The 24,316-nt window shown below is 47.2% G+C and overlaps 1 protein-coding gene across 1 annotated transcript in view; it reads left to right on the forward strand.

Moving 5' to 3' along the window:
• The first annotated feature begins 4,269 nt into the window (after window positions 1–4,269).
• Cemip (cell migration inducing hyaluronidase 1) overlaps window positions 4,270–24,316 on the forward strand; it is a 159,067-nt gene continuing 139,020 nt past the window's right edge. The window contains exons 1-3 of the mRNA XM_059269006.1: window positions 4,270–4,295; window positions 4,391–4,581; window positions 5,951–6,168. Coding sequence (XP_059124989.1) covers window positions 4,270–4,295; window positions 4,391–4,581; window positions 5,951–6,168 — 435 coding nt within the window. The remainder of the gene's footprint in view (window positions 4,296–4,390; window positions 4,582–5,950; window positions 6,169–24,316) is intronic.

Here is a 24,316-nt window from a genome sequence, read left to right on the forward strand (position 1 = left end):
AACCAGATACATTTGCATTTCTTTATTAATGGACAAAGTAAAGCATCTCTTCAAGTGTTTGTGTCTCCTCTTTTTAAAAATATTTTAAAACATTTATTTGTGTGTGTGTGTGTGTGTGTGTGTGTGTGTGTGTGTGTGTACCAGCATGCACATGGAAGTCAGAGGATGACTTGGGGGAGTTGGTTGTCTCCTTGTACCATGTCTTGGTGGCAGGTACCTTTACCTGCTGACTCATCTCTACTGTATTCACACTGTCTTTCTTTTTTGTTTTTGTTTGTTTCCAGACAGGGTTTCTCTATGTAACAGCCTTGACTGTCCTGGAACTCACTCTGAAGACCAGGCTGGCCTAGAACTCACAGAGATCTGCCTGCCTCTGCCTCCTGATGCTGTGACTAAAGGCATGAGCCACCACTGCCCAGCTCACAGGTCTTTCTAAGAAACATTTATGCATATGCTCATTCATTCACAACCAGTCATGCTGGACGATGTAGGAGTAGCAGGTAGATGTGTGCATTCAAGAGGCATAGCCCAGGATATGTGCTGTGGAGGAGAAGGATTTTGAGCTATGGAGTTATTTATTAAATGCTTCCTACATTTACATATTTCTGTACCTCTCTATGTAACATACATGGGCAAATGTTTGGCTATACACTGAGACTGACAGAGATGGCTTTGATTGAAAGAGATATTTTCCTCCTTTGTGCTTCAATTTATTTATTTATTAATAATAAATAAATATTATTTATTTCAAGTCTTTGTTTTGCTTTTCACTTGTTTGAGACAAGGCCTCCGGTAGCCAAGTTGGCCTCAAACTCTGTCTTGCTTAGGCTTCTATTGCTGTGATAAAGACCATGACCATGACCTTGGGGAGGAGGGGGTTTATTTGGCTTCCTGATCACACTCCATCACAAATGGAAGTCAGGGCAGCAACCTAGAAGCAAGAATTGAAGCAGAATCTATGGAGGAAGACTGCTTACTGTCTTGCTCCCCTTGGCTTCTTCAGTTTGCTTATTATACACCCCAAGACCACTTGCCCATGGATGATACCACCCACAGTTGGCTGGACCCTCCCACACCAATCAATAATCAAGAAAATGCTCTACAGAGTTGCCTATAGGTCAGTGTGATAGGCATTTTCTCAATTCAGGCTTCCTCTTCTCAGACGATGGAGCTCGTGTCTAAAACCTACCAACACTCTCCCTGTGTAGCTGAAAATGGCCTTGAACTCCAGATTCTCTTTCCTCAACCTACTAATCTGAATCACAGATGTGAACTACTGTGCCTGGCCTTTAAAAATTTTCTACATTATAGCCTGTCCTAGGTCAACCTGGTCTACAGAGTGAGTTCCGGGACAGCCAGGGCTGTTATACAGAGAAACCCTGTCTCAAAAAACAAAAACAAAAACAAGACAACAATAACAACAAAGCAAAACAAAAAACACCCCCTCCAAAAAAAAACAACAACAAAAATTTTCTACATTGTAAACTCTTTGGTACATTGTACTAAAAGTTAGGTGATCCTCTCAGTGTTCGGTTTTTTTGAATTTTCTTTTTTGAAAATAGGGCACATAGAATTTTTTTTCAGTTAGGAAAAATAAATGTGAAAACATACACACAAGCCTGCATGTATTTAATATTTATTTCCCTCTCTGTGATGATGACCACCTTGAAGGAGAAATGCAGAAATCCACTTCCATGGCTCCTGAGAGGTTGACATGAGTCCTAGGACTCCCTGCCCCAAGTTCCTGCTAGATGTGAACTCTCCAGAAACACTGGCGATATTTTTAAAAATCTCTCCTTATTGGACCTCGTTTGCCTCCAACAGGAACTTATCAACTCGAAGTGCTAGAAACCTGGCTTCAGGACGCAGACCCCAGAATTTTGTTTCTCAGTCGCCAGCTTCTTGCTCTGTGTCCAAGGGCGACCCCTGTTGGTGGAATTTAAATTCGCTCTTTTCCCCTACATGAGCTTTTCAGGCTATGGGGATTTATCTGAGGCTCACCATTTTGCTTGTCGGCTAGAATTCTTGAGATCTACAGGTGGCTCACCCAGCCTCACCATGCTTCTCATTTCTAATTGTTTTCTCAGTCCCTTGTCTGTCTCAGGAAGCCAGGACTAGAGGCTTGGAGAATGGAGCTACAGGTGTGGCCAGCCCTTCCAGCTTCACACAGATATGTAGAGAGCGAGAGCGTCATGGCTTTTGGTGGTGGTCAGTAGGTGGGGTGAGGTGACCATTGTTTTAAGGGACAGATGTGGAATATGGCTGGTGGGCTGATGAAAAACGGCCAGATCCAGGCAGTTTGTGGAGCCAAAGGCAGGCAGGATGTCACAATACACAGGATGAGGTCTGGGGGCTGCGTATCTCAGGAAGGTGGTGGGAACCCATCACAGGGTGTGGAGGTTGGGTGGGACTCCATACCCCCAGCCAAGACAACCATCTTCTCTCGGGGGGGATCCTGGCAAGAACTAGAAAGCTAACAGTTCATTTTGTAGCTAGCCCCCATCTCTGCATTTATAAGTCCTTGAATTTAGAGAAGTGTGGCTAGGAAATCCATCAGGTTCATATTGCTGATATTCACCCCAAAAGAATTACCCATCGTATCCTGTCTGTCACAGAGGACTGAGTAGAAGTGATGAGTGGATGTGGCTGGATAGTCTGGTTTTAGACATACAGAGCCTGTCTGTAATTTATCAGCATTTTTCCACACCCCAGGCATTGGCCAATGATAAAGAAAACTAGATACCAGAGGAATGAGCTGGGCACTTTGGATCTTGGAGAAAGCATGACAAAGCACTTCCCAGAGCCCATCCCTTAAGCAGGAGACTACTCTTCATCTCTCAGAGGCCTATGGAAATGAGCTCTTCTCTTGCTTTGCAGCCTCAGGTCTGGGCTACACCGGTTGAAAAAGGAGGAGTCTCATACATGGCTCCGGAGAGGCTGACCCAAACATACTTTTCTCCACTGAGCACAATGTTCAGATACCCAGCCCACGCCCTAGTGTTTGTGGGCCTGGGGAATGGGTTCCTTAAGAAAGGGATGCAGTGGGTACTCACAAAGTGAGGACTGGATGGGCACTTTACAAAGGGGTAGGTTCCAGTTCTATTCTGCTAGAAAGGAAGCCGCCACAGAACCCAGCTCCTGGTGTACTTGATCATTGTTTCCAGCTTTCTAGGAAACATTTGGAGACGTGCTCCCGCTCCCGTGGTTCCAACAAGTGCCCCAGGCCTTCTGCTCAGAGGACCTAGACAAAGACTTCCAAAGTCTCTACCATAGACTGGCCCCAAGGCCCAGACTTAGATTCCCCAAACTGGTGAGCGCTGCCTAGAGTGAAGCCCCTCCTGCATAGTGGTGCGGGTGCTCGCAGGACCCTGGCAGGCAGGAAGAAAGACATGTATATTTGGAGACTCCCATTAACCAAAGGAGGGAGCTGAGTAACGAATTCCCAAAGGGGGACAGGATGTACAATGGCAATCAAAGCCCTCATCTTAGAATTAAAATGAAGTGGAAAGAAAACCCTCCACAACACCTTCTGTTTCTTGCTGGGCTCAGAGTGGTTAAGTAGCCGGTGCTCCGGGCACCCAGTGTCGAGGAGATGCCACACTCTGTATGGGCTGATTCCTGTGGCCGGGAATAGCTCACCGGTGGTACCTTCTTGTTTCGACCCCTGAGAACATTGGCCTGTGCGGACAAGAGGTTCCGCGTCCCACCACCCTACATGCAGGATAGCGAGCACTAGCTACGAATTAGTACCTATGCTCTTCAGTCTCACTGAAATCCTCTCCCCGAGCTCAAGGAAGCCGGTTGGTGATGCTCCTTGTCCATGATTGAGTAACCAGCATGTGCAGAAAACTGGCACGTGTGACGTCACTCTACCTTGCTTTCTTCTGGGATGCACGTGGGTATGCATGTCTCAGGGCAGAGGTCAAGCTGCCTGGGGTGTCCGCCCCCAGGAGCTGCCCATCTTGTTTATTTGTGTTTTGAGACACCGTGTCTCTCCTTCACCTTGAACTTGCCAAGTAGGCTAGGTTGGCTAGCCAGCAAGCCCCGGTCTCCACCTCCGCAGAGCTGGGATTACACACCAGGGCCATCACCCAAGGCCTTTTTACATTGATTCTGGGGATTGAACTCAAGTCTGTAAGCACTTTAGTGACTGAGTCACCTCCCTAGTCAATGAGCCCTCTTCAAACCAAGGTCTCTGACTGCAAAAGGATGCTTTTTCCTCTCCAAGGGACCTCCAGACCTACCCAGGCGACTCTGGATTCTGTTGCTATGGCCGCTTACAAAAAGGAGGAGGGGTTTGAAATCTGACAGCCGAAATGTAGAGTGGTGGTGACTCTGTGGAAGTCACAGGCCTTTCTTCTCTCCCGCCTGCCCGTCCTCTGTCCTCTAGGGAGGCCACTGGGTGCAAAGCGCGCTTCCACCGCTACAGCCCTCGGAGGTCGGCTGCGCTCGTCCTGGGCTCCAGCGCCCTCACCTGGTGGCCCGGCTTGTCCCAGCCGCGGCTCTCGGGCTTAGGTCTGCGGCTCCCCGAGCTGCCGCCAGAGCCCGCCCGGGTCCGGCCCCCACAGGCCGCCCACCTCGGTGAGTGGGAGGACGCTGCCCCGAGACGGAGGGGGGGGGGTGCACACGGGGGGAGCTGGATGAGTGCGGGCGCCGGGGGCTCGGGGAGGAGGAGCCAGCCCCGGAAGGCGGCTATAAAAAGCGGCGGCTCGGGCTGGCAGCTCCGAGCTAGCTAGTAAGCCAGCCAGCGCCGGAGCCGAGAGAGGAGCGCCTGGGGCGCAGAGTGGCAGTGGTCTGGTGCTGAGGGCTCACTGAGCTGAGTGAGGCTCGGATCTGCACCCCACTTCCCGCGCGCTCTCGTCCAGTTGGCTCTCGCTCAGGAGCTCGACGCGTGGGATCAGATATCATACTCCGGGATGCTGCACTCCAGGTCCCCGAGGCGTGGCACTGTCTCGGTCATCAACCGGAGGTAAGAGGACCGCGGAGGTAAGAGGACCCGGGCTGGGGCGCAAGGGCTGCATGGATTTAGTCTTGGAGGGGAGAGGACAGTCGGAATCCCGCGCCTCGCCTCGGTTTAGGGAAAACATTGCCCTTCGTCGGCCTTCTTGTCCAGCTGTTCTGTGCTGTCTGCCTCTGTCTGTCTATCCGCCTGCCTGCTTGTCTGTCTGTCTGCCCGTCTGCCCATGTGTCTCTCTGTCTGCCTGCCTGCCTGCTTGTCTGTCTCTCCGTGAGTGTATTGGTGGGCGCACGCCCCTGTCACCGTCCTCCGTGGTCGTCTCTGAGGTCTTTACAAGCGGCAGGTGTTGAGGACACCAACGTCCAGGAACGCATTCGACGGGAGGCAGATCTCTGCTTTGCTTAGGTTGTCCTCCTGTGAATGGCACTAGGTGCTCACACAAACAACAGTGTCTCACCGAAGAGGAATGGCCCCGAAGCAGGTCTCAGAAGGAGCTCAGTACAGTGGGCGAGCTTACCCTGTGGCTAGTGGTCGCGAGCCTCACAAGTCTGCACCTTGTCGCTTCCGCGTTTGGCAAGGTCTTCTGGGTTCCCTCGTCAGCCCCTGCCGTCCCAGCGATGCGCTGGCACGGGGCGAGCGGAGATGATCTGATGTTAGACGACCTCGATGGTCCCTGCTGATACTGAAGCAAACACTAAGCCTGGCAGCACGGCAGGAATGTTTGTTGGCCCCTCGCAACGGACGTCATCTGCAAGAACGGTCGCGCTAGATTGACAAGAAAACGAAGGTCTCATCAGGGCACAAGAGTCGTACACGGTTCTCCAGTTCGTGTACTGGGAATGAGGTCCGGGGAGATTTCGGGATGGACCCGGGAGAATGTGTGTGTTCTTGACAAGAAGGGCGGTGCACCCGTGTTCCCCAAGAGTTGGACATTCCACCCGCGCCCCGTCTGAGGTTCTCAGTCCTGCTCCGACCAGCCAACTCTGCCCACAGGTAAGAACTCCCTTTTAAAGCCAAGTTTTGATGTGAGAGCCACGGCCTGGCTGAAGCCCTGTCCAGGAGACAGTGAGCCAGGGAGTCGTCTCCATGTCAGCGGTCTGGAGAGGGACCCCAGGCGCGCCCGCGGGCGGGGAACAGGCGGCTCTGCGTGCCCAGGCGCGGCGCCACCATGGACAGCTCCCAGCTACTTCCGCCACTCGGGGCCTGTGGCCGTGAGTCTGGAGCAGTCAGGCGCCTCCTTCACCGATTCAGGTGTTGAGACACTGGGAAGGTAGAAAGGGACTAAAAGACCTGTGGACCTAGGTGTTCATTTTGGAGGCACTAACCACTCAGGAGGGAGTCTACCCTGCCAGGGGCTGTGGTTTTCTACCAGGTCCCAGCAGAGCTTGCATTCTGTGTAGCCTCTTAATGTCACTTGAGTTTTATGTGGCCCTATGGAGATCCCTCAGAGGTGTGGTAGGTGTGCAACCTTTGTTATATGATCCCGACAGTGAGATAAAAGCATATGTAATTAGGTATAGAACTAAACTGCTTTCAGTGTAGGGCATGAAGTCATGTTTTTTTAAAACAATTTAATAAATATGGTAATGAACCAGTATTTTAGTTTCACAGTTTATGACAGAACGGAGAAGAAACCATGTAAGACAAAATTACAAGGAAGTGTCTGAGTGAGTGTGCAAAATCAGCTACACTCTTTTGGATCCTAACAGAGCCTTCTAAAGAAGGGCTCTGCTTATCCCGGTAGACGATGGTTCAAACTGATTCCTTGGGAATGGGGTGAGGGGCTGTTTCCTTCCTCTAGTAAGAAGTGATGCTGGATGGGCTCTTTTTGTGAGCACCACCGAGACCAGGGGTTCTCAACCTTCCCAATGCTGGGACCCCTTAACACAGCTCCTCATGGTGTAGTGAACCCCAGCCATACAATTACTTCCGTGGCCACTTCATAACTGTCATTTTGCTACCGTTATAAATCATAATGTAAATATCTATGTTTTCTGATGGAATTTGGGGGTTGCGACTCAAGGGTTGAGAACCACTTACCTATACCAAAATACAGTAGTGTGTGTGTGTGTGTGTGTGTGTGTGTGTGTGTGTGTGTGTGTATGTGTGTTCCTTTATTTTAAAAATTACAAGAAATCAGAAGGTCTTTTCTGCTTGTGACAGCAGCATATGTATAATAAATAATAAGAACAAGAGAAGGGGAAGGAGGAGAGAGAGAGAGAGATCTGTGACTTTGGGAAAATCAACTAAACTTATATCTGTTTCCTCATCTGTAAGTGGGGACAAGTGGACTCCACTAGTAAGTGGTCAGGGAAATTGCTGGTATACAGCAAAGCATTTAAGTCTAGTGTGAGCAGAGAGAACTCCTAAAATGGTACGGTTACAGGTGCATTTCAAAGTGCTATGCATTTTCTGAGTTATGTTTCCCAGCCCCATGTCCTCTTTCCTAACCCAGTAACTGGTTGGGAGTGACTCTGCCATTTTATTGTCACGTTTGACAACTCGCTGAGGGAATTGAAGAAAGTGCTGAAGGAAGATAAGTGGAGGGATTTTTTTTTTTTTTTTTTTGGTTTTTTGAGACAGGGTTTCTCTGTGTAGCTTTGCGCCTTTCCTGGGACTCACTTGGTAGCCCAGGCTGGCCTCGAACTCACAGAGATCCACCTGGCTCTGCCTCCCGAGTGCTGGGATTAAAGGCGTGTGCCACCACCGCCCGGCGAAGTGGAGGGATTTTTATGAGAGGCCAATCAGTCCCTTGCTTCTCCACCTGCACCACTTGAAGGAAGCATTTTCTTTTTAAAGAAGTCATTTTCAGCCCATCATTTCAGCCCTTTGATCTAGATGATCGTTTCTTCCTGCACTTTTCCTCACACAATCTGCTAAGGAGCCCCACTACCTTGCTGAGGCACAGCACCCTTGGGGTACAGGTATGGAGGGTCTCTAAGGCCTTCTTTCTAGATAAAGTTCTGGTTAGCTGCAGAAGAGAGAAGTTGACTTTGTCAGACCTCGAGTGGTCACGCCATACACCCTCTTACATGCTTGAGTTTTGCTGGGACGTGACAACCTGGTCAAGACACTTTGCTCACAATGTTTTGGTCCTCACTAGATTTGGAGGTCCCCTTAAGTTCTTCATTTTGGGGTTCTATCTGATAGAAACAACTAGCATATGACACACCGAAGAAATGGATGACGGAGCTACAAGCACACAGTATTGTAGTCAGACCTCCCAGAGGAGTGTGCATGTACACTTGCCTATTCCTGCCAGTTTCACATTCTAGTGTGCTCAGATTTTCCTTCGTTCCCTCTCTCAGTAGATCAGAAGGAATCTTTGTTTCCTCCACTTGAAAGGAGTTCCCGAGCAGCCCACAGATGCTAGGAGTCTTTCTGTGACTTTCCTCTGCTGCTGATGTGACTACATAAGAAGGATCTGAGTCCCCTACTCACCCTGAAGTCTGGGCTGTCTTCTGGGCACTACAGAGTTCACTGTCCCTGCAGCTTCCAGGTAAGAAAATGACTGAACCATAGAACACTCCTGGGAGGCAAGGCCGGTGAGGGGAGGAAGAAGGGAACTCATCATTGGTTCTGTTGCATTCTGTCTGTCTGTGGCAGCTGTGTCTGAGTCTTTGGGGCAGACTGATCTGTTGGCAAGGATTACATTTGGTGAGAAGGGCCAGTGGATGGTAAAGGCATCTCTAGTTACTCTTATTGGCCCCTTGGAAGCCTGTGGCATAAGTGACCCCTTTTAATCCTGTGTGGTGTTGGCAGATCAGCACCATCATGCAGATTAAGTGCACTTTGCATTTTATCTATAGCTCAAAAGGCTCATGCTTGCATGGAGCTTGGCTGCCCAAAGGGAACAAAGTTATGTGTGTGAGCTTCATCCACAAGATTCCCCAACTGTGGCAGTCTGAGTGACATGTATATTTGCGCATGGTGGCAAATACACAGATGTTTGATCTTAGCAGAGTAATGTGGCAGCTGTCTTTTGTGGTTTTCATCACTGTGACGGCAGCTCCAGTTTCCTTTGAACGGGGACTAGGAGGATCTTGCTCGCCTGACTTTGGTTGGGTTGGCAGCGGTTGGGAGTGGGCAGTAGGGACATGCTCAGGGCCATGTGTTTCTTCATGTTGCTTTGCCAGCTTTTCGGCATGGTCTTCACATCCCCCAAAACCTTACACATGGGAACTGTGCAGATGTGGATAGGATGATGCCTGTCATGGTGACTTTTATTAGTTTCCACACCTTGCTGTCTAGCCACTCCCTTGGGACCATCCTGGCCTCTCTGGCAGGTTCCACAGTTTTCCCTTTATCTTCTGTCTGCCCTGGTGCCAGACTTTGTTCTAGCCTAGGTTTCTGGCAGGGAGGTTGCTTGCTGAGAATGTCATCAAATATACATTATACCGCTCCTCAGTTCCTTGGTGCCAGGAAACACACTTACCCACCCAGAGGAGCTCCTTCTTACCCCTGTTATTTTCCAGGGCTTGTCCCTGGACTCTGCTTGGCTCCTCTAAGTTCTGCTTGGCTCCAGGAAGCTAATAGGGCTTTCTCTTCCCAGCCCTGCAAGGGGGTGATCCTTTGGAAGCCCAGGCAGGCTTTCCCTGCAAAGGCGCCCACTCTGAGCAAGTATCTCTCCCTCCACCCTAGACTTCTTGCCCCGGGAACTCACGAGGCATTTGTAAGGCTTTTGCTCTGAATCTTCTGCAAGGGCAGCGAGACCATGGGATTAGCCACAACTTTAGAGTGCTTGAAACACTGCTTTGGAAAGAGCTATGCCTTTTTTTCTCCATCTGTGAGGAACTAAGCCATCAGGCATTTTCTGTTACAGGGAAGTCATGAACAGAGGCTGTTGGCTTCGCCATGCAGAGTGTCTATCCTGTTTCTAGGGACAGGAAGTCTGAAGGCTTCTTCAGCAGCCTACTACAAGCTACCCTGCCTTGAACTGAGTGGTTTGTGCTATTGCCCGAGTCTTTATAGCTGTAGGGCATGGTGCTGAAGACATTATAGTGAACATGAAGGCAGGACTCAGACTCCCTTTGATCAGGAAAGATGAAGCTTACTGGAGCAACCCTTGGAAACTGGATAGAAGGTGATGATCATTGCCATTCTGCTCCTAACCTAGACTGGCTGTCAGATTTTGGGCAGGGTCCTTGGCTCTTCCAATCTTCTGCTTTCTTACTTTCTTACATTAGAGGAGATTTCTGAGCTTGAACATGTAAATAAGCTACAGTGAGGCTTGAGAGAGCACAACTCTGGCTTGGCAGATGAGGAGTGGATTTAGGAGGTCAGCACTTCTAACAAGTTCGTGGGGGGGGGGCGGGTAGGATGCTTCTGGTTCTGAAACTCCCCTTGACATTCTGTGACTCAGACTAACTCATTTTGGTGTCGTTTAAGTCCATTTCTGATGTCGAAGTAGATGGAGCCAAGCTGGCCCATGACCTCTTAGTGACCTTATAAAGACCCTTCAAATTCCCGGAGATAATTATGGTCATTCCTAAGCTGTCTTATCAGCAGACTAAATATCTTGAACCCCTTTTCCCTGTCATAATAAATTTCCCCAAATTCTCTGGACCCAGTCACTTTTAAGCACAAGATTATTGGGTAAATGGCAATTTATCTTTGCCTGGCAGAAGCATTTGAATGCAATTTTGATGGCATTAAGAGATCATTTGAGGAATTTCATCTAACTCTGGTTCCAGACAGTGAGAATGCATGTTTACATTTAAACAACTTTCCTGGACTCTAAAAGGTTTTTAAAAAGCGTGAACATTAAATTTAAAGCCCCAATTGTCGTCCTCAGTCCCCCATCCTTGCAGTGATCCTGCAAGAGTAGGGTGGCCACAACAGATGCCTTTTGGGTACCGGAGATACAGGTGTGCTCTGCCACTCTGTCATCCACCACCACAGCTGGAGACTGAAAACAGAGAAGTCTGTGTGGTGGGCCTCGAATTAATTTCTGGGGAGGTGGATTTGAGGACATGCTCCAAGATCTCTAGGAGTTAACAATCTAGAGGAAGGACAGACCTCCAGGTCAGAAGTTGCTCCACAGAGTGAGGGGAACCAGGAAAGATGGCTCACAGGGAGGAGGTTAGGACTGAGCTGGAGGATCAGAGGAGCCATTGACTCAGTTGGAGGTGAAGCCAGGAAGCTTTGTGGAAGTCTGGAAGGGTTAATAGGCATAGATAATAATGGGATTCTAAGAGGGAAGCTCCGAAACATTCCACAGAGAGAGAAGGGCACAGAGAAAGATCCAGAAGCACCAACAGTCTTAAATGGCTCACTTCTTGCAACTCTCAGGTGCATATCTGACTCAGGGACATAGGCTCCCTGACATGCCCAGACCTTGGGCTGCATCAAGGAGAAGAGCAAGCCTGTCAAACAGTGGTAGATCTTGGGGCCTTTTGTCTCCTGGACTAGAGGTTTAAAAAAGGACTTTAACTATAAAATGTTTTATTCCTATAAAATCTGACTAAATCCCATTCACAAACCAGGTTAAAAAAAAAGTATCTACGTCGAGGAAGGGAGCAGTGTTTGTCTTGAGGCCCACAAGAGATTCCAAAGATCCTTCTGTGTTCCCAGGCACACAGTTGAAAAGCTTTTTTCCTAAGATTTTTGTGTTTTGCTCCAGGCAGCCATATTAATGGTGTTATCTTAGTTTCAGTACAGTCTCTCTTGCTCTGTCTTTTCAATATTTTGATGTCTTGCTGTTTTTTTTCTTAATGGTGTGGGTATGTTTGTGTCATCAGTTTTCAAAGAAATAAGACCAGAGTCCTTTTGCATGTATTAACCTAAAGAACACAGAGGATAAGGGTTACTCCTGGCAAAGACTCTCTGCCAGAAAACTCCAGCTGAGCTCACCATGGGAGGAAGCAATACAGCTGTGAGCTATCTGCAAAAATAGGCTGTTTATTTTCAAACCTGTCAATCAGTCTTCAGCCTCCTAAGACTTTCATATGTTATAAAAGCTGGTAATGAAAAAAAATTTGTTTATTTCCTGGATGTAAAATGTCAACACATTCTACAGAGGACCTTGGATCTCCTTTCATTAATGCAAGACAGCCCAATTTGAATGCAAAGTGTTTTTGAAGGAGGAGTCCTAGAAGGGAGATAGGCTGACAGGTGGGTATAGAAGACTTTGGCTAGCAAGGTAGTTCAAGTGCGGCTTTTGTGAGACCCCTGCAAAACTCTCTTTTAAGGAGAAAATTGATACCCTGAATGGGACACCATTCGAATAAAACCTGCCCTTCCCTGATGAGTGGTCCCAGTCATTTAAAGGGTGCAGGAAAGCCACTTCTGGGGCTGGTACTAGCTCTTCCAGCATAACCATATGAACTATTTAAGATGGTGAAGACAAGTCTTGTGTAGTCCAGAGGACTTAGAAAACACTCACCCTTCAGAAGAACCTATTGGGTATGTGAGAAACCCCGGCAGAGGCAAGCAGCATGCTGGCACATAGGTTCTACCAGGATAGGCATCTGTGGTTGCCTAGGGTTCCTTCTGTTGATTGGCACTTTCAGGGAAGGCTGGAGAAAAAGGTGATTGTGACTCTACTCTCTGGGGAGCATCTGGCCTTCACCCCACATTGCCACAGCAGCTGGAACCCTTCACGAAGACTGGTTCCCAAAGCATGGAGTCTTCGCCTTTCCCTCCTTCTTAGGCTTTTCCTTGGGCTACACTCAGGGTAGTTTCTGCATTGCCCTGGTGTCTCAACAGAGGTGACCACAGACCCTGGTTCTCTCACCCACATGGAACTGTCTGGGAGACTAGCTAGTGGCAAGCCTGAGTCCCCAATGACACGGGTGTAGAGAGGCCACTGCTCGGCTGTAACTAAACTTCACCTCTTCTTCCCTCCACGTTCCCGAGGGGGCCATGCTATCTGCAGGTGGGATTTGAGGACACAGGTGTAGACCTGTGTGGTGCTTCTGCCAAGCTTTTAGTTCAAGGCATCACTCTCCTGCCTTCTTTATCAAAAAATGTTTTTGTATGTGTGCGCGTGCGTATGTGCGTGTACTTGTTTGCACATACATGTGGAGGCCAGAGGTGGATATCTTCCTCAGTCTTTCTCTGCTGTTTTGAGAAAACGTTTTTCACTGAACCTAGAGCTCACAGCTTCAACTGTCAGCTGGTCAGTGACCTTTAGAGAGCCCCTTGTCCCTGTCACCCCAGAGCCGGGATTATAAACACATGCCGCTCTTTCTGGAGACCAAATTCAGGCCCTCATGCTTGTACAGCAAGCTCTTCACCGGCTGAGCCACCAGCATGCCCTGTGGCCCGCCTCCCAGAGAAGACACTTGTCGCACTGTCTGGTGGGACACTTGTTCCTGCCCTGTCGCACTGTGTGATGGGACACAGCTGTTCTCCCTCTAATGAACAGTAGAGATCAGCCCCCAAAGCTGAGCGCACAGAGAGCAAGCTTGAGTGGGGGAAAAAAAAAAAAACCAAACCTGTTTTTAAACAAGCTGGTGGTTTGTGACAAGCACATTTCAAAGCTGGATTGCAGGCGCTGAGTAATCTGCGCGTGTGTTCATTTTCCAAAGGATAGGCTTCAAAAAAAAAAACCTCAGACACCACTGCTAAGTACTTTTCCTTTCCTCCCCTTGAAAAATCATGTTGTTTTCAGAGGAATTAAATCCATACATTTCAGATCCATTTCCATGTTACTCAGCAAAATGCTGCATTTCTCTGCTGTTGCTCAAGCCTGAGTGAGGTCACACATTCCTCTTTGCCCTGACTCATGTTCACGGTTCACAGCTGAGTGACTCTACAGCCATTCACTGCACACTAGGAAGCATATAAGCCAGAGGCAAAAGGGGAAAATCATCCATTATACTGGCTGTTCTTACTTAGAGTTTTGTTTCTGCTTCTTCATGGGTGTTTTGACTGGATTTTTAAATGCTGGATTGCAGTGTTATTTATATATTAAGGACCGAACTTTCTGACCCTCCTGAGGTTTTGTCTGTTTTGCTTTGTGTGTGTGTGTGTGTGTGTGTGTGTGTGTGTGTGTGTGTGTGTGTTATTTTATACCTAAGGTAAGTATTTTACTTGCCTGACCCTAGGTCATGGTGGCTCAAACAAGCCTCTGGGGATGCTAAGGGCACTTGGGATTCTGTTGAGATGTGAGACTCTTTGGAACTGAGGCACCAGAGGCATATGATTCAGGGACCTAAGTTACCCGTTCCCTCTTCCCTTGTTTACCCGTGTTTCTGGCTAAGGAGGAAACTAGTGGCCTGTGGGAGGACCTTCTGCAGATTTCATTGTGATTTCTTTGTACTGTAATGCAACTGTGCCTGTGACTTCTTCCCTTACCCCTTTTCTCTAGGACTGCATTGCATCCCAAGCTGGCCTAGAACTTACTATGTGGCTGAGGATAACACGGAATTTTTGATTCTCCCGCCTCTACCTCCTAAGTACTGGGAATATAGGCATATGTCACCAGGCCCAATGTCTGTGATATTGGGGATAGAATCCAAGGTCCTGTGCATGCTGGGTAAACATTCCACTGATGGAGCTATGTCCCCAGCCCATACCCCAGGCCTTTCTAAAAAGGCACTGAAACCAACCAACAGATTCCTCTGTTCTGTTCCAGGTAGTGAGAGCAAAAGCAGTTGTAGGACTTGGTTTCCTTCTTACTGAAATGATTTTGCAAAGGCACAAAGGCCTGGCCATGTCGTTGGTATATAAGGGCATCACAGCTTCCAACAGTTGGGCGATGATGCTGACCACGTAATTGTGGGTTGGATGTGTGTCGGGGCTTCTCAGGTGGCCGAGGAAGAGTTTACATATGATTCAGATTTTAAAATCATAGGGTACGGTTGGTGCAAATGGCCGCGTATCGACGTCTGGAATTTTCTGAGAATGATCATGGAATGAAAGTGTTTTTTCCTTTAAACATACGCATATACTGTTGCTTTAAATAAGAAGCTATTCCTGACATAAAAACAGAGGTGATGGTTCTTTCAAATCTTGCTTCATAAGCATGAACTCGAACCCATGCTTTGTGGAGGCTGCCTGAGGACACTGGGATCTGGGGACAGGAAGGGGAGTCATGATTTGAACAGCGTGTGTGCTTCTTTCGCAGTTGTTTGGTGACCATTCTGGAGAACGTGGTTTCTTTTAGCTGGAGATGACTTCTGTCACCACCAACTATGCAGTCCATAGCCCTTTCCTCAGTCAGAAACAGAATCCCTAGCTGGTGCAGAGCAGAGACTTGTGTGTCATTTCTGCCAATGACTACTATGTAGTGGGAACTCACATAGTTCTTGTTAAGTCTCACAGGCTGTCCAAATGTCTAGACATGAGCTCGAATCTGGACTATAGGAGGATTTTCTTTTAGAGAAAAGCCAGCATTCCTCAGGAACTTCTGAAAACCAGTTAGTTCCCAGCTGGCAGAAGGAACATATTACTCTGTAGCTATATACCTGTGGTTGGTATATCAAGGCCCTCCATGCCAGTCTCCTGGCCCTTTCCTCCCTGCAGCTACTCACCCTTCTTAAAACCTGCTATTCTATTCCCTACTATTCAGACCCTCTCTCTCTCTCTCACTCACTCTCTCTCTCTCTCTCTCTCTCTCTCTCTCTGTCTCTGTCTCTCTGTCTCTGTCTCTCTCTCTCTCTGTCTCTCTGTCTCTGTCTCTCTGTCTCTGTCTCTGTCTCTCTCTCTCTCTCTCTCTCTCTCTCTCTCTCTCTCCCCTTTCTTCTCTCTCCTCTATTCTCTATCTCTTGCTATCTCACTGCCTCTACTGTTCTCTCCTTCTCTCCTGCTTCCCTAACTCTGGTCATGCTCAGTCTGCTGCTGCCATGTTCATTTCATTACCTTTTCTCTCTACTCTCTAATATTTACGATAAAAACCCTAACCATATCATGGAGCAGTCATGTCAGGTTGGCAGTTTTGTTGTTGTTGTTGTTGTTTTGTTTACTGCCCCCTCATACTCTTTCCTTTTTCCTTTGAAACAGTGTCTCACTAAGTTACCAGCCTGGCCTTCAACTAACTGCATAGCCCTAGCAAGCCTTTCAATCCTCCTGCCTCAGGCTCCTGAGTAGCCGGGATTTCAGGCCTGGCCCACCAGGGCTGGCAGTGCTAATTCTTCTATATTTTGCTCTGGGAGTGGGGCAAAGGTAGCAATTCTTGGTAACCTTCTGAGATGTCTGTGCTCCTGTGGCCCTGGGTTGATACCTAACATGTAAATTACTATCTGGGTTCCCCACCCGCCCCAGACAAGGTTTCTCTCTGTAGCTTTGCACCTTTCCTGGAACTTACTCTGTAGCCCAGGCTGGCCTCGAATTCACAGAGATCCGCATGGCTCTGCCTCCCAAGTGCTGGGTATAAGGCGTGCGACAACTATCTGGTGTTTATTGAGCACTTACAAAATTTAGATCCATGTGAAACACTTTGTACACAGCACCTCACTTTATCTAACTGACAACCCTTTGTTCCATTTTACAGATGGAGGGGGCCCAGTGAGGTGGCATGATTTAGTCAAGATCAGCCAGTTTGAGGTGGTAGAGCTGAAAACTGGGACCCGGGACTACATGTTCTTAATAATGACCGCTGTGGCCTGACTCTTGAGTTTTGGCAAAATGTGTTTAGGGGAATGTTATCCTTCTCAGTAGAGCAAGTTGAAAGGAATTCCAACCCTAAGGCAGTCACTGTTAAGTGTGGATCTTTTCTGACACCAGAGATTAAGGATAGTATCATTGTCTCTCCACAATGGAGAAGCTCACAGTTTAGCTGGAGAGATAGACAGACAGCCCTCTTACAATCTGGGCTGTAAGAAGGTGTGAACAAAGCAATATGGAGTGTCACTGCAGAGAAAGCACAAACAGCTCTGCAGGGAAGGCTTCTCAGCAGGCTGCAGGCATCCTGGAGGACGTGATCAGTTCTTAAAGAAGAGCACAGTTTGCAGGCCAGAGAGGGTTAGGAAGGAAGGGAGAGCCCTGGCCAAGGGAAGAGGAGCTAGGAAATGGGTATTTGGAGAAGGTCTATGAGTCTCCTGGGACTGGGAAAGAGACCCTGAGGGAGGAGAAGGTGAAGATTGCTTTAAAAGCTCAGTCTGGAAGCCTAAGCCTTTAACTTCAGTATCTCTGAATGGAGACATGAGTGACCAGGAGGCAGGCATCAGTTCTGGTGGTGAGGGTGAGGGTGGCTGGGAGGGGGGCAGGTGGCTTAGGCAAAGATTGTGATATTCCTGGCAGCCAGTGCATTCCAGAATCCCCACGGAGAGGCTAATGGTTCCAGCCCTGAGCAGACTCCCAGACCTGAGGCTGCCAGGCTTACTCACTGACACCAGAGCCATGTGAAGCAGTTCACAGGGAGCTCTGCATGCAAAGCATCCTGGAGTCTTAGGGCTGACTCCCTGGGACGTGGGTTTGGTTGCCATGCAGAAGAGTCTCAAGGCTTTGAGGAAATGTTTCTAGACTCAACATTTATCTCAATTGCCTGATAAAATCCCCCTGTACTGTTTGAGGAATCCTGGTTTTTCTGTGTCCAGCATCAGGACAGGGACAGCGTATTCATCCTGTAGCCTCTGATGATGTTTAAAGTTTTTCCTGATTCTTCAAAACTTCTTGTGATGCTCAGCTTCTACCTTTGCCATAGAATGTCCTTTCAACCAAAACGTATCCTTTGCTTGCTGCTGTCCCATAGAAGTACAGTGGGAGCCACAGACAGAATCAGAGTGTTCTTACCATCCCTTAAAGTGAAGAAGAGTGGGCAAAATTAATTTTTATGAAACTGGATAGATGTTTCAGCAAGTAAAGTGCTTGCATCATAAGCATGAGGACCAGAACTCAGAGCTCCCACGTCCATGTAAATGCTGGGTGGGTGTGGCGGCCCACCCTTAATCCCAGCCATCACTTCGAGAGCAGAAATAGGGGATTCCCAGAGCAAGCGGGATAGCTAGACTAACTGAACTGGAAAGCTCTGGGTTCAAGGGAGAGAACTTTTCTCAACATTTATAAGGTAGAGTATGGTTGACCGATATCCAACATCAACTTCCGGCTTCCATGTGTACACACACACACACACACACACACACACACACACACGCACGCACGCACGCACGCACGCACTCATGCGCACAAACACACACAAATACAGACACATATACAAACACATACATACACACGCATGTATAAAAAAGCTCATTAGTTTTCACAATATACTTTCTTATAGTCTAAAGCATACGAAATATTGCAACTTCAGCAATAGTTCATAGGTAGCCAGTCTAAAAATACTGAGATAGTTGCATCTTCTTATAACAAGTCTTCAAAATTAGTGTGTATCTTTCACTTAGGGCACATCTCAACCACCCTACCTGCTTTTCCATCTCTTCCATCTTCCAGCCGGGTGTGGCTAGAGGGACAGTGTGGTCCAGAGGGAGACAGCAGGGAGAAGCGGTGCCCAGCACACATGCAGACACTTCTAACTGTGGTCAGTGACTTGACTCAAAGGTCGCAAGGTCTCAGGAGGGACGAAAGTCAGGGCATCTGGCTGCAGGTGGCTGGTAGATGGAGAAGTGGGAGAAGGGGAAAGTTTTTTGTTTTGTTTTGTTTTAATTTTAAATGGATCCCTCCAGTAGCTCTCAGAAGATTCGTATTCATGTTGAGCGGGGGTGGGGGTTGATAGGCACTGGTTAGCAAGAAAAGAGACACAGGAGGCTGGGAGGCTGGGGTCAAGACAGGGTAATGGAGTCTGAGAGGCGGAGAAAAAGAGTACAGATGGGTCTGAGTGGAGTTCAGGAGCTACAATGAACATTGTTTGATGGCGGACTGAACACAGGCTGATGGAGGAGGAGAGGTCCTGGAAGCTCCGTGTGTTGGAAGACTAGAGAAGGTTTGGGCTGGACATATGTATGCTAGGCCACTGGTTGACCAAGCAAGGAACCCTAAAAATTCAACAGCATTATCCATTGCTCAAAAATAAAATCACTTTCTTTAAAATACTGTGGAATTCTAGTTAGCTCTCGTTAAGAATGTTACGAGGTTACTTTTGATCTATTTTACAGTTTATTATTATATTATTATTATTATTATTATTATTATTCATAAAACTAAGCAAGTAAGCAGAGATTTGGGTTATCTTCTTTGTTGGTCACTCTCAGAACGGTAGAGTGAGTCATAAATGTGAGCTGTGGTGAGATCCAGGGCCACTAGTGTGTGCCTTCGACACTCCCATTTTTATCCTAGAGAACTCTAAGAACCTGAGACAATGGAGACGGCCAGGAACCGAATGAGTAGACTATGGAGTTCTGGATGAGAAGCTCTTATCACAGGACTCTTGGTACATGCTTTGTGTACCACTTTAGGTCTGTGATAAGTCACCCACTCATCTATCGGTCTGACCTGTTTGCTGAAAAAGCTAGATGGGTCTGAAAGCTCTGAGTCAGTGTCAGGGAACTCCATAAAACCATGAGATATTGAGTTTGCTTAGGCCCTTTCTTCTAAAGGCATCTAATAGTCAACTGCACACCAGACAGGGAGGGCACAAAACCAGATTACCAATTCTTACAATCCCGGGGTAGTGGTGGAAGTGAGTGGGGTGCAATCGTGTGAACAAATGAGAATAATATATGCTCATAAAGGATGCAGAGGGCAGGAGAAGAGGAAAGGTTCTTTCATTCCTGAAGAAGCTGATGCTTATTTGAACATTAACAAATATAGTTAGAATCTGTCTGTTGATCAGAGATGGGCATTCTGGGCAAAGAGAGATCAGAGAACCTGGTCCATTAAGGGAGCCATGAACAGAAGGGACCCGAGGGGTTGGAGATTTTTCATGCCTGCAAGAGAACATGATCTCACTAACAAGTGTGCAACGTCAAGATGTTTCCAGGTTTTAAAGCCCCTGTGTAGAAAGAGAATGCCCAGTTATTTATGTGTTTACTCATTAATACCCTCACAGAGTTGCTCATTTGTCTGCTTACTTGTTTATCCATCCATCTATCATACTAACATTTAGGGGTATCTTCTGGGTACTGTAATGAATCAATCTGATTTAAAGGTTTTTGGGCCAGGCAGTGGTGGCACAAGCCTTTAATTCCAGCACTTGGGAGGCAGAGCCAGGTGGATCTCTGTGAGTTTGAGGCCAGCCTGGTCTACAGAGTGAGATCCAGGACAGGCACTAAAACTACAGAGAGAAACCCTGTCTTGAAAAACAGAACAGAACAGAACAAAACAAACAAACAAACAAACAAACAAACAAAGTTTTTGGGAGAAGAAGCAACAACCGGGAGCTAGGTGACTAGGAAAAATATGTGATTAATTTTTTTAAAAGAATGTAAATGTTGCATATGTATATACATTTAACAGGCTCCTACTATACTATATAACTAATACCATCACATAGCTATATTTATGTCCTATTTAGGTTTTTATTTCTGCGATAAAGCGCCATGACCAAAGCAGCTTAGGAAGGAGAGGGTTTATTTCAGCTTACAGCTCAAGGTCACAGTCTTTCAATGAGGGAAGTCCCGGCAGGAACCTGCAGGCAGAAACTCAAGCAGAGGCCATGCATGAATGTTGCTTATTGGCTTGCTCCTCATGGCTTTCTCAGCCCATTTACTTATGCAACTCAGGACCACCTGCCAAGGAGTGGCACCACTCCCTGCTGGCTGGGCTCTCTCCCATTAATCTTTAATTAAGAAAATGCCCTATAGTCTTATTTATAGAAACTCCGGTGGAGGCATTTTCTCAATCAAGGTTCCTTTTCCCAAATACGTTTAGGTTTGTGTCAGGTTGACAAACCAATGAGCACAATTTATTGATTGGGAATTACAGGAAAAAAAACAAAAAACGCTAGCTCTAACACTCAAGAGCCACGGTAGCAGTTTTGATGAATAGTTTTCTGGTGTTGTTAGGAGATTTTGTAATGCATCCATGTAACTTTAAATTGCACATACATGGTTTTAAACTTTTATCTCAATTTTAAAAATCATCAGTTTAATTGCTCTTTTAAGGGCTTCAAATTCCTTGCTAAATCTTTCATTATTAAAAAATGTTGCATTTCCTTCAGTTTTGATATATTCACAAGAAAAGAATCCTAGAGATTGAATGGGTCAAAGTATTTGGCTATTTCTGATTCTTCTTTCAAGGAACCTCCAAATATCTATTCAAATCTTCAGCATCACTGTTTAACAGTTCCAGGGGGCACCAACAGTCCATCTTATTAGAGTTAAAAATTCATTTTAGTAGATGATAATCATAGTGATATTTCTTTATTGTTTGCAAACACCTAATTGTATTTATTTACTACTGGTAAGGTTGAAAATCATTTTCAAGTCAGCAGCTCTTCTTGTATGCTTACTTCTGAGGTATTCACATTTTTTTTCTTAAAATATCCCCAATGCCTATGAATTTGTAAAGTTCTTTCTTCTATTTTTCACTTTATAAAAATATGGTATGTGAAATATTCTCATGCAGCCCAACCTATCAGTTAGTTGCATCTTGATCTCTTTCACCAAGGAAAATTCTAGAGCTACCTGGTGATCCGCAAGTTGATTTTTAAGCTCTTTGGCCCGTCCGGCATTCCTTTTCAGTTCATGGTGCAAGAAGATAAGCTAACTCCATTATCCCTTCAATTTACTAACCTGTTAGCCCAGCACAATCCTATCGAACAATCTTTCCTTTATCCATTGATTTGTGCTGCCAGGAAGAGTATATTTGATCCAGTTACCAGCATAGAGATAACAGGAATGCGATAAAGCCAGCTCAGTAGGAATTCAGGCAGACACTTGATCTGACCATCTGGGCCAACTTCGGTGAGTGCCTCTCAGCCGACCAAGCCTGGATATGTCTGGGAGTGAAGGCTGGGGCCAGCCTGCAGCGATTCCGCTCTGAGGGTTGGCCAAGTGAGGATTAGACTGTGGCGTGCTGGGGCGCTGGCTGCCTGCTGCTGGAGCCATGACGTCCTTCTGCACAGTTGGCTGGATAGCCCTTCCCTAGGTGTCTCATCAGCCTTCATCAGCGGCCACAGGAACTGCTCTCACCTTTGTCCCAGACTTCAGGAGTCAGGGTTCTAAGCATCATTGGCAGACTCTCGGGAGATGGGAGTTTATGTTGGATTTAATTCACAAATGGTGGAAGAGGCAGTTGAAGTCGCCCACTGTTCCCTGAGCATTTTCGCTCTTTCCAGTTTTTGAGGCAGGGTGTGTGGTATAGGAAGACATTGTCTCAAACAACACTCCCTCCAACCCCTCCAACCTCCCCCCCCCCACCCCCCCGCACCAAGTCCTGGGAAACAGGCTTTCATCTCATCTTATTTTGGGACTTCTTCCTCATCTTCTCATCTAACGCTGGGACTCCTTCCTCATTCTGTCATGGGCATGCTCTTGAGGGGTCTGTGTTCACCACAGGTTTAAAAACTTTTTATTAGAGCTAGAGAGGAAACTTGCCTGGTAGTTGACAACCCACTGTCTCTGGACATGTTTGAAATATTCCAGTCCTCAGCACAGGGGCAAATGCGTTGACTTTGCTCCTTTTCATACCTTGTCAAAGATCTGTGATAAATTGAGGCTATTGAACCAGCGGTCTGGGGACCAATGGGGGAGCATCTCATGGCTGGGTAGTATCCTTTTCTCCGGACTCTGGTCCAGGTATGCCCCACTTCCAGCTTAGATTCTAGGGACACGCTAGGGCTCTTCATGGGCCTTTGGGCATAATGCTATTTTCTTGCCATTTTTTTTCCTTGCTATATTTGCTGTTTTCTTTAACCAACCATTTGACAACCCATTGTTTTTTTTGTTTTTTGTTTTTTGTTTTTTGTTTTTTGTTTTTTGTTTTTTTCTGCTGACCCTCTCTAGGCATCATCCTCTCTGTGAGGCATTCCCAATGCTCCTTCTCAATCTATACTATTACTGTGTAGCAAAGCACACCCTGGGGCTGTGGTTTAAACAACCATCATATCTTCAGCCTGTGGATTGGCCAGCTGGTTCCACTGATGGAGACAGGCTTTTCAGTTCCTAATGAGCTCTTAGGTCTATATTTAGTTGACAGACAACTTGGAATTGGGTGGTCTAGAACAGCCTCATCTACATGTCTGGCCTTAGAGTCAGCTATCTACTGAGGGGAAGAGGGCGATGGGACCATATGTCTGTCATTATCAACAAATGAGTCTGGACTTGTCCCCATGGTGATAAAGTTCTGTGAGGTAGAAACAGCATGCATTGTCTCCTTGAGATACCTCTGAGCTTAATGCTACATTGCTCTTTTCCTTTCTGGTGGTTTACATGAGAACTATTACCCCCACTCCACCCCACCCCCACCATGACTCAGACATGTGAACACTGAGTCTCCAGTTGGTGGCTCTGTCTGGGGAGATTTAGGAGGTGCAGCCTTGCTAAAGAAAGTATGTCGAGAGTTTGAGGTCTGGCTATACTTCGGATTCATTCTCTACTTCATTCTTGCATTTGAAGATGTGAGCTCTCAGCTTCCCTTTCCAGCTGCCATGCTGCCCACCATGATGGACTTTATCCCCCTGGAACTGTAAACCGAGATACTCTTTCTTCCACAAGTTACTTTTTATCTGGTATTTTATCAATGCGATGAAAAGTGACTAAGACAGTTTCCTTCCTTCTTACCTTTCCTTTTGGCTGAAACAAGGCCAGTTCCTATACAGAGGAGATTTAGATTCTGCCTCTTGTTGGGAGAAGCTGGAGTGCTATTAGAGAAGAGATGGATATGAAGAAAGGCAGGAAGGCAGGAGGAGGGAAGGCAGGAGGAGGCCAACCCTCCCCCCCCCCCCCCCCGCCCCACCACACCGGTGATAGAATCTCTCTCCTATTATGGCATTGGGTATAGTGACATGTGACACAGCATTGTTATCTGCCCAAGCCCTAATTCTGCCAACAAGGCCTTGAGTTCATTTCTTATGACATCTAGCTGCCAGCTCATCTCCTTGGGATATGTGGTAGCAAGGCAGGATGGGAGTGGGGGAGGTTACATGCCCAGCATCTCAGCTGCAGATCCTGAAACCTAGTTTAACTTGTCGGTGGCTACAGGGCAAAGCTAGAGAACAAAGAAAAGGTCCCTTTACCATTCTTAGTGCCCTGACTCTGTCTCCAGACAGGCACACTAACCTCACCGGAAGGCAGCTTCTGCCCTAACCCACTGCATCAGCAGTATGGCCCCCAGGGCCTGCCCACACACCGGATGTTGACAGGGGCACAGCTCCAGCACCAGCACCATTTCATGGTTGGTTTCATCATTTTAAAATGAATGACCATGGGGTGTGGGCTAGCTAGAATAGTGAATCACTTTCCAGTGATTCTGGGTCAGTTCTCACAGCTTTTCTCTCAATCTTTAAATGACTGAAATATATCTTTCTGGTTTGGTACATGTTCTGGGTGCTTCCTCACATGTCCACATGTCTGTCCT

This window comes from Peromyscus eremicus, chromosome 1 (genome assembly GCF_949786415.1).
Source record: "Peromyscus eremicus chromosome 1, PerEre_H2_v1, whole genome shotgun sequence".
NCBI classification, from domain to species: Eukaryota; Metazoa; Chordata; class Mammalia; order Rodentia; family Cricetidae; genus Peromyscus; species Peromyscus eremicus.